The sequence below is a fragment of the Carassius auratus genome, chromosome 40 (assembly GCF_003368295.1).
Source record: "Carassius auratus strain Wakin chromosome 40, ASM336829v1, whole genome shotgun sequence".
Taxonomy (NCBI): domain Eukaryota; kingdom Metazoa; phylum Chordata; class Actinopteri; order Cypriniformes; family Cyprinidae; genus Carassius; species Carassius auratus.
This window is the reverse complement of record NC_039282.1, coordinates 12468759-12478386: the sequence shown is the minus strand read 5'-3', so window position 1 is coordinate 12478386 and position 9628 is coordinate 12468759. Positions and strand designations below refer to the sequence as shown.

The following is a 9628-nucleotide window of genomic DNA, read 5'->3' as shown; positions in this document are numbered from 1 at the left end:
ATACTAATACTTTTATAAAGCATGGATGCATTAAATTGATCAAAAGAGACAGCAAAGACTTTTCAATTATTATGAATTTCAACATTGCTATTTCAAATAAAGGCTGCTCTCTTAAACTTTCTTTTCATCAAAGACTCCACCCAAAAGAAAAAAAAAAAATTAGCACAACAATAATTAAAAACAAAAATAAATCAGCAAATCATCATATTAGGATGATTTCAGAAAGAATCATGTTACACTAAAAAATCAGCTTTGCCATCACAGGAATAATTTGTATTTTAAAATATATGAAAACAGAAAACATTCATTTTAAAATTGCAGTAATATTTTGCTGTCCATATTTTATATCTAATAAATGCAGCCAGGTTGAGCATAAGCTTTAAAAAAAAAAAAAAAAAAAAAAAAAAAATTACCCCAAAATTCTAAGAGTTTCGAGCCAAATTAATATTTTCAAGCAATTATATAGCTTTGGGAAAAATACAAATAACTTAGATATACCATTAAAATTCATTAGATGTTTCAACTAAATTTCATGACTTAAACAGGATCAGAAATCAGAATTTAAAAAAACTTTTCCATGACCGTGGGAACTCAGGTACCAATGATTCTTAGAGACATGCACCAGCTAGTTTCTCAATGCAGTAATTTATCGCAGAGGCTCGATCAGACATGGCTGGACCTACAAGCATCAGGATGAATACAGTCCTTATGACAACTAAACCCATAGGGATTAAACACAATCAGTATTTACCACACTAAACATGATTAAGAACTTTGCAGTGATCACATTATCTGTGGAAGCACACTGATATAAACCAGACCATTGCAGTTACAGAACACAATGTTTACTTAGTTCTAAAACACCAAAACATTACTTATTTAGCCCATAAAGTCTCCTAATCTAATAATGTTTGTCAGAATGAACACTTGACAAGGTCTAACATGAGTGCAGCACCCGTTTGAACCCACTGAGAAATTATTTTTTAGACAAAAGGACAGAAAAAACAGCTAGACCCCCCATCTACCCTGACCTCATCCTTCAAGCTGGAATGAGATGAGAGCAAAGCTGAACAAAAGCAGTCTGCCAACACACTGTCATCAGATACAGACTCAGGGGAGTGAGAAGGGATCTGCATGGAGAGCCAGGTCACTACACCTCTCTCTTTCCCACACAATCTCACTGCAGGGTTCCTGAGAGAACTGAACACAAGCTCATCGCTTTCCTTGAAACAATGTCTAAAACTGATTTTGACCAGTGAAAGTACCAACAATGGGAAAAAGGCATTGGGAATCAGGAGAAAACTAGCTAGAAAACTGCTATGTATCAAAACAAAGAAAACTCCCTGTTTCTGTACATTGTATTCTTTACCAAAGAGTGGTTCAGAGAAAAGAAAAGAGGGGATTCACATAATCTCTAAACAAAAGGTTGCAGAGAAATAGATTTTGCATAAAATCTGCACTGTGAACCTAGTAAGGAAACTTGCTTCCACAATGGGATTCCGAGAAAAGTCCGAACTGTGGGATGAAACCTCAAAATTCTAGAAAAAAGTCAGAATTGTGGGGGGAAAAAAGTCAGGATTTTGAAATAAAAATACAGTGAACTAACAGGTTTCCAAAGCCTGCAGGTGTGAAACTGACTTGAAGTTCAGTATCTGTCGAAAGTGTGGGAAAGGAAACTGCACAGCAGATTTTTTCCAGTCCGTCACCATCCCAGCTGAGCATTACTGACATTAATGGAACGGGGAGGGAAGAGTCCCAGTCGCTCTGGATTTACGAGGCAGGACTGGAATTTAGAGGAGCATGTGATAGATACACAGCAGATAAATCCTACAAATCCCCGTCCAGTTGAGCTCTTTCAGTGTTTCTAATGGCTGCAAGGTGATGCATCATAGGTGCGTTTCTAATCTGATAACAGACAGAGGGGGCTAAGGTTTCGTAATGTATGAGGCATTTGCTTTTTATTCTCACCTTAGTATTACTAAACCAAAGAAGAATGTGGTGGTACAAGGCTCCAAGCAATTTTAAAGGAATGTGTTAAAGGGATAGTTCAACCAAAACTAACATTTTGGTCATTTACTCACCAACCTGTATGACTTACTTTTGTAAAACACAAAAGACTAAAAAATTACAATGAATAGGGATTGAATCATTAATCCTCCAAAAGTGTCACAAAGGCATCATAAAGTTATCAGAAAAGCAATCCATATAACTTGTGCTTTACATTGTACATTTTCTAATTGGAATATGATTAGGAATATATCGTATTAAAATACTGCGCCATACTAATAAGCTAATAATTATTTAGATATCATGTTATGGACAATAATCGCTAAATCTATATTAAAAATCTTTATCGAAAGTTTTAATAATAAAAAATAAATAAAAATTAAACAACTAAAATCAATTTAAGCACCACAACATTATAATGTACAGCATGAAAGACTTATATTCCAATTGATTGGCTAAAGATTACATTTAATGGTGATTACATATTTTGTGTTGTTAAAAATTAACTTGAATTAAGCATGAGATTACTTCAAATATAATCTAAATATAAACTAAAGAGCATGCACAATTTAATACCCCCCAAAAATCTTGACCTTTAACTGATATGAAACTGATATTGTGCATGCCTATAGTTTTGTGCAAAAATAAATGAAATTCAAGTAATTATTCAGGGAGAAACATGAACATAAAATTATGTAAATAAGTTTTCATTCACAGGTTTTTCTTGGGCGAGTTATTCTTTTTAACACCTTAATACCTGACCCTAAAATGACAAGATTTGGCAGATGTACTGTATATGTGTTAAAATATTACATATAACAATTTTAGAATTAACACAGAAAGCCCTTTTATTGCAAATAAAAATTTGAAATAAACCTTCAACACAAATCACTTTTCAGTGTATTAAAATATCTTTATATTAGGTTTATATTATTTCTAAGTCTATGACCAGAAGTAAACAACTAGAGTAGTAAACAAGAAAGTAAACAACTTGTTGGTTCTAACCAACTCGGGGCACGTAAAAATGACAGTTTACAACTATCAACTTGTATAGTCCTTTTTCCCCCCTTTTATATACGGTCTATTTTTTCTTTTTTTGCTGTTTGAGCATCTTTCTTCGTTTTAGGATCATGTCATGAAGTCTTTCGAGTCCCTCTTTGAGACCGTCACCAATGATGGCACAGGTGGACTGCAGGTGCCACGGCGTAGAGGGTCCCAGTTCTTTGAGTGCCAGCATGGTCTCTATCTGTGACAGTGACAGAGCCTGTCTCAAGTCCTGCTTGTTAGCAATAATCAACACAGGCACTCCTTGATTTTCAGAGGATCGGGCGATTTTGTAAAGCTCCGTCTTTGCCTCTTCCATTCTCTCCGCATCCAAAGAGTCCACAACAAACACGATGCCATCTGTGCCACGTGTATAGGACTTCCAAAGAGGGCGCAGTTTCTCCTGCCCGCCAACGTCCCAAAAGTGAAACGTCACCGTTTGTGAGTCCCCAAGAGGTACTCTGACTTTCTCTGCATTGAAACCTTTGGTGGGGACAGTGTTGACAAACTCATTGAACTGCAGACGGTACAGGACCGTCGTTTTGCCTGCAAAGTCCAGACCCAGAATAGCGATGTGAAGAGAATTACAGAACGGAAGACTGGATAGAAAGCTGGGCTGCTCTGAAATTCCGTTCCCCATTTCTCTCAGGAGTATAAGAATATGAGTTTAGGATGATGTTCCATAGGTCCAAAATACCAGATGCAAATCCAGTGCTTGCCTAAAAGTTCATACACAAAAATATGATGTTTTTTTAAATGTCTTTTGATTGATCTAATACAATCTGCCTGACTGCAAAACCACAATTAATAATTTTTTGAGGGTCTGATTTAAAAACGGACCACTTCACATGCCAAACAAAACGAGACTTTCAGGTAAAGCGGCTTATTTTTAAGAACTTCGCTGATGGATTACGATCATCAATCAAACTGTTTTGAGCTATCATAGGCCATATCATAAAACATTTACAGCTTTTAAGGTTGTCTTATCATCGATTTACTAGATGAAGAATGGACTTTCAGCTGATGGGGCTGACACTAAAAAGGTAGATCTTGATCAAGCTGGTAAGAGCTAGAAAACACCCCTAAATAACCTGCTCCAAACCAGCCTGACTACCTTAAGCTCATGACATGGCTTGCAGTAGTAACTAAATTCCAACGTTTACCATTTTTCATTTGCAAAATAAAGACATTTTGTAATATTTTAATAACTTTTCAACTTTTTTTTTTCGGTCACACTTTTACTGAAAGGAATTTAAAAGCAGTGTCTAAACGTGTACATTAATAAACATTATTTCTATAAATGTACAGGTATAGAAACATTAAAAACGAAAAGTCTCAGAATATATTACATAAAACCGCGCACATTTTGGCATAAATTACGAATTGCTAGGAATAAAAAATATATTAACTTGAACAGGAGTCTGTAAACCCACAGGAGCAAACCGCTCTGAAATGAAGCTCAATTATGCAATATTTCCTAGGAACAGATAAATAGAGTGGTCTAACAATAAAAGTGAGCGTGATAACAGAGCTCCGCTGACGCGGTGAGGGCATTCATCCGGAAGTCACACGCGTCCACCTGTCGAATCGAAACTTTTCTGAATTAACCCAAAGTCCACGTAGACCTCCTATTTCTCCAACCTAAACGAACTATATCCGTATTTAATGAAAGTATAAACTTAATCTATGTGACCGCATCTTAAGAGAAAATCTGTGGATGCTTAAAACGCGTGAACTGCAGCTCGCGTTTTGGGCCAACATGAATTAATTATTGACGCGCTGACAAAACCTACTTTTACCTAAGATACAGCGGAGCCTATATTCCTCATTGTTAGTTAAATGGTTTAAAACTAAACTCTTACCACAGTCGCCCATTTAACTTACCGTTCAGACTTCATACTTCGCAAGAAAGCGTGATTCAACGACACCCTCGCTCTGCTCTGCGCGTTACTGACCGACCCAGCACGCGCGCAGCAGCAGCTCATTTGTTTATCTTTAAAATGATTGGTCAACGGAGGTCATGCGCCCATAATGTATGCAAAAAGAGAAACACAATAAGAAAGCTACAAAATTGCTTCATTTATTACGTCTTTGTTGTTGGTATTTCTCAAGATATATTAATAATTAATTTATTAATTCATTTAATAACAAAATATAATTAATCATTCTAACATTTTCTTTGTAGCATTGTTCTGTAAGCTGACAATTTATCTAAAAAATGAAAAGACAAAATAAAAAAGGAAAAAAAGAAAAGTTTGTGTTTACAATAAAGTGGGGTTCTCCATAAAACAGTAGGACTCATTAGACAAAACAGAAAATTGATGTTTAAACTAGCCTTATCTGCACACCACAACACAAAATTATTATTATTTATTTATTCTTTTTTTTTGTCTTAAAACAGATTAATTTCCTCCAGGAGTTGGTCAACTTTTCTATTTACTTAGAAAAGGCACTGTTTACTCTTCTTCTGTGGTGATGTCTCTATAACACAAGAAGTAAAGTGTTACAAGATAAATATGAGAGTTCACTCTGTGCTCACTGTATAAGAAGCTGATTTTGGAGGCCGTGGCATGAGTATTTTAGTACGAGTCTTTAAGCTCTGCTGGTTTGAAAGTATCCATTTTGCTTACTGTGTGTCTATGAAAAGATTGAAATAAAATGAAATCAAGCCATAAAGTATTTGACCTTTGTTCTATATAATGGATTTTATGACTGTTATTAGATACGTACTAAAAGATTGATTACAGTGGTAAAACAAGGGCAACCATATGCAACACAGTTTATGCCAACCCAATTTTAAGTGTTTAAAAAAAAAAAAAAAAAAAAAACCATTCATATTTCTCTCTGTTTTTAATTAGGATGTCTTGATGAAAGTTATTTTGTTTGGGGACTGATATTCTAAGATCAAGTACAGCCAGGATCCTTTTCTAAAGAAGTCAATGTATCTGACATTCCCTCAGCACACTGCAGTCACATTAAGAGTGTTTAAATGTCTTATAAAGACTGTCATCTAGTGTTGATGTTGTGCAATGCAGATAATGTGTGCCATAAACTTATTACAAATTTACAAGTCTGAAGTTATGAAGATTTGGTTCTTTGTAAGGCCCCACTGGATACATCCCTGCTGATCACTAGAGAGAACGTGATAAATGTTGTTGCTGTACATCCCTTTTGCTCAAGTCCAGGCAAAACTATAAGGGAGTAACATCATTAATCTTTTCCAAAATAAAATATTTTTTCTTCCACAGTATTATTTGATTTAACCAGGTGAATGTTTTTGCTCTTGATCTGTGGCAAACTCAAAGATCTGTACAGTTTTGGGGTAAAGTCAGGGGCTTTTATATTCCATGGATCAACGGGAATTACTGGGTGTGGGGGGGACGAGTCCACAACTCCTGCTTGAGATCAAGTTTTGACTCACAGAAAAGAGCTGCTTTCTTCTGAAGTCAACACACATGGGAGTTTGTGATTTTGTGATTTTAATGCTCAGAGCAATAATCTGAGACCAAACCATACACAATTAGTAGATTAAACAATGATCATCGGAGTACCTTTTACAAGAAAATAGTATTTCAGTCTTTCTACTTCAAAATTTCACTTTTAATTCAGTGTGTTCCCTGCAGATTCTTTGTAATTATTTGAGAAATTTATTAGAAATTTCGGAGTGCAAATTATTATTATGCAATTTTTTTTAGTGATATGTACGATATATAAAATTGTTCATTAACAACCTCATACATGTAATATTATCTTAATTAAGGATCTATAAATGCATTTCATATGCAAAAGTAGGCATAAGATTACATTTAGGTGATAGACGTAATTATATAACATTAAATTAATAATAAGACATAATATAACAACACAATTAAGAAAAAAAAAACGTATAAAATAAATAAATAATTTATATCTATTTCTATCAACCTTACAATTTAAATGAAGAATTGCTAAAATCACTTACATTTCTTACAGCAGAGTGGCTGTCATTCAGCCATGACAAAGTAGATAGTAAAGAGTTCAAATTGATGTGTGTGATACAATTTATTTATTTATTTATTTATTAAAGCCAGCTCAGCATAGAGTACTGGATACAACAAGGTTTCCAAGCAGCAAAAGTTCTCATTCAGAGACTCTGTGTGTGATGGACAGAGCACAGTGGGGACATTGTTGAGGAAACAAAGAGACGTCTTAGCAACCATCTAACTATGAATTAAAGTCACTTTAAATACCTATGAGACATATCTTCAATCAGTTATTTTAAGTGATAAAAAATAATCCTGACCGTAAAAACGTGGGGGGTGGGGTGCAGGTTATAGGCTATTAATGCTTTCTGAAGTTTTTAGCAACAAATATCACACGTTCATAATTTAATTTCTTTAATTCTCAATTTGGCTTTAAATTATTCCTCTTTAATTGATGTTATAATTAAGTTTCTTTTGTCTTTTATAAGTTAATGCAAAAGTTCAAATCTTTCAAATCACAACCAGCAGAGGTTAGCAAACAACTCATTTAAATATACCAACTCTCTCGATTTCCATTTTTATACAGATCAAATCTAATCCTCTTATAATATCACATAATTTATAGAAAAGATAACTTGAGTAATAGAGATAAAGATTACTTTTCTATAACGATCTGTAATAAAAGCAGCAGTCACTGGAAATTAATAATTTACTTAAATTTTTTATGGTTTCTTTTGCATTTTAAGATCAAGGTTGAGGATGGGAATAGATGAAGAAAACAGATAAAGCTAACATATTGTGAATACATTACGAGCAAATACAATTTCACTAACAGACCAGAAAAAATGTTTCTGAAAGATTAAGCAGTTATAATAATAAAAAGCCTTCAATGTGATTACAGTGGAGGGTACTGAGGGAATTGGTATTGGTGTTGGTATTTATTAAGAGTGTAAGCCCCGTTCAACAGCAAGAACGATAACTATAAAGATAACGATATTAGAGTACACCAGCGAACGATATCTGTTTTTTTTTCTAACACTTTAGTTCATCTTTATTTATTTGCAGCATTTAGACTTTGTGTTATTTTAATTGCTAATTGCACCTTTAGGTCATGGAAAAGTTTTGCTACTGATGACTGTTTACCGTCTGCTTTTCTCATTAGGAGTCACAGCTGTCTTACAGCATTCCCTCTTTTATCCATCTCAAAGTAAAAACGCTGGGATGCTATGTTGTGGTTTCGTTCTGCCTAATGAGTATCATTCAGTAAAAATATACAGTGTGGAGGAAAAATTTAATTATTTCATACAGACTGTCACCACCTCTCGTAGAGAAACATATGGTGTTATGCCACTGCTCAATCTTCATCCCGTGAATGTTATTCACATCTTCTTTGAGAAGGAGTGGCCTTGATAAAAACAGTTTAACAGATGGCCTCTGGTTATGTGATTTCTTCACAAAGTCTCGCAGGCATCACACAACAGATTGTGTTTAACTTTCTCAGAGTAGAACTTTGGCTTATTTACATTATGCTGATGCCCAGCAGTGGAGAGTCAGTGGAGAATAATTCTCGTTAATACTCCGTAAGGTCACCATAAGCAGAGCCATATCTTGTGGATAATGACACAGAAGAGCAAAAACACATATCTTCTCTAAAAGATGTAGGCTACTGAAAATATTAACCTCTGGTTATCTATTCAGGCAGTAAGTAAGATCAATTTTGCAAATCATGGGTGTTTCTTCTGTGGGCACTTCTATCCCTGTGGACATTTAGAAAATAAACTCTCTTAAAAACCATTTTCAGACTAGTAGGCCAACTATTTTTTTTAACAACTAACAAAAGTCACAAGTTTCCTCTACACTAAATTTTTTTCATCATGTGTAGCATTCTGTGATGATGTGATGATTTATTTTATATATTTTTTTACATTTTTATAAATGGCTCCAATCTTCTTTGTTTTGCTACTCCTAATTTCATAGGCAGCATTTTAATGTCTATTTGATCAAATGCTTGACTGAAGATGAAGACACTACTTAAAAATAGCCTACTTTCAACTGATTTTTCATACACTTTAGTGTGTTTAATTTCATCTTAAATATATAACTCACTTTCAACTTCCCCGGTAAATAAGAGCAATAACATTTTGAAATACTTGATAGGTCGCAAAATTGTTTGTCTCTGTGGTGGAAATGAAGGTTATTTACATAGTTCTGAGAAAGGAGCGTCTTTCATTTGCAGATGCTATTTGGTGCGATATTTTTTTAATGAAATGCATATCTTAATTTAATTTTTCCAATAATATTTTTTATGGCATCTGTTCTTCTGTCAGAGTTCTTGGTCAAGGCTTTAAAAAGTCCTACAAGCTCAAGTGCATTGTGAAGGAAAAGGTGACAAACCACACAAGCACTGAACTGCCAAATCAAAGTGATTAAGTTCTAAACTAAAAGTGTATTCAGTATTACTTACAAACTGGTTGAAAATGATCTGTTTATCCGTTTTGTAGATGTATATGATGGACACTGATTCTTTTTGATGGCCCTTGTCAGATTTGTACAGTCAGCACCTCGGTTATCTGCTCACTAAAGGTCTGTGCCATCCATTCTCTTTCAATTCGGCT

The 9628-nt window shown here is 34.4% G+C and overlaps 1 protein-coding gene across 1 annotated transcript; it reads right to left on the bottom strand.

Annotated features, from left to right (window-relative positions):
- Positions 1–1936: 1936 nt before the first annotated feature.
- LOC113058604 (ADP-ribosylation factor-like protein 4A) lies at positions 1937–5033 on the bottom strand. The gene is made up of 2 exons (XM_026226639.1): positions 4936–5033; positions 1937–3770 (listed from the first exon to the last, which is right to left on the bottom strand). The coding sequence occupies exon 2, from the start codon at positions 3689–3691 to the stop codon at positions 3089–3091; it is 603 nt and encodes a 200-aa protein (XP_026082424.1). The 5' UTR covers positions 3692–3770; positions 4936–5033; the 3' UTR covers positions 1937–3088.
- Positions 5034–9628: the final 4595 nt, after the last annotated feature.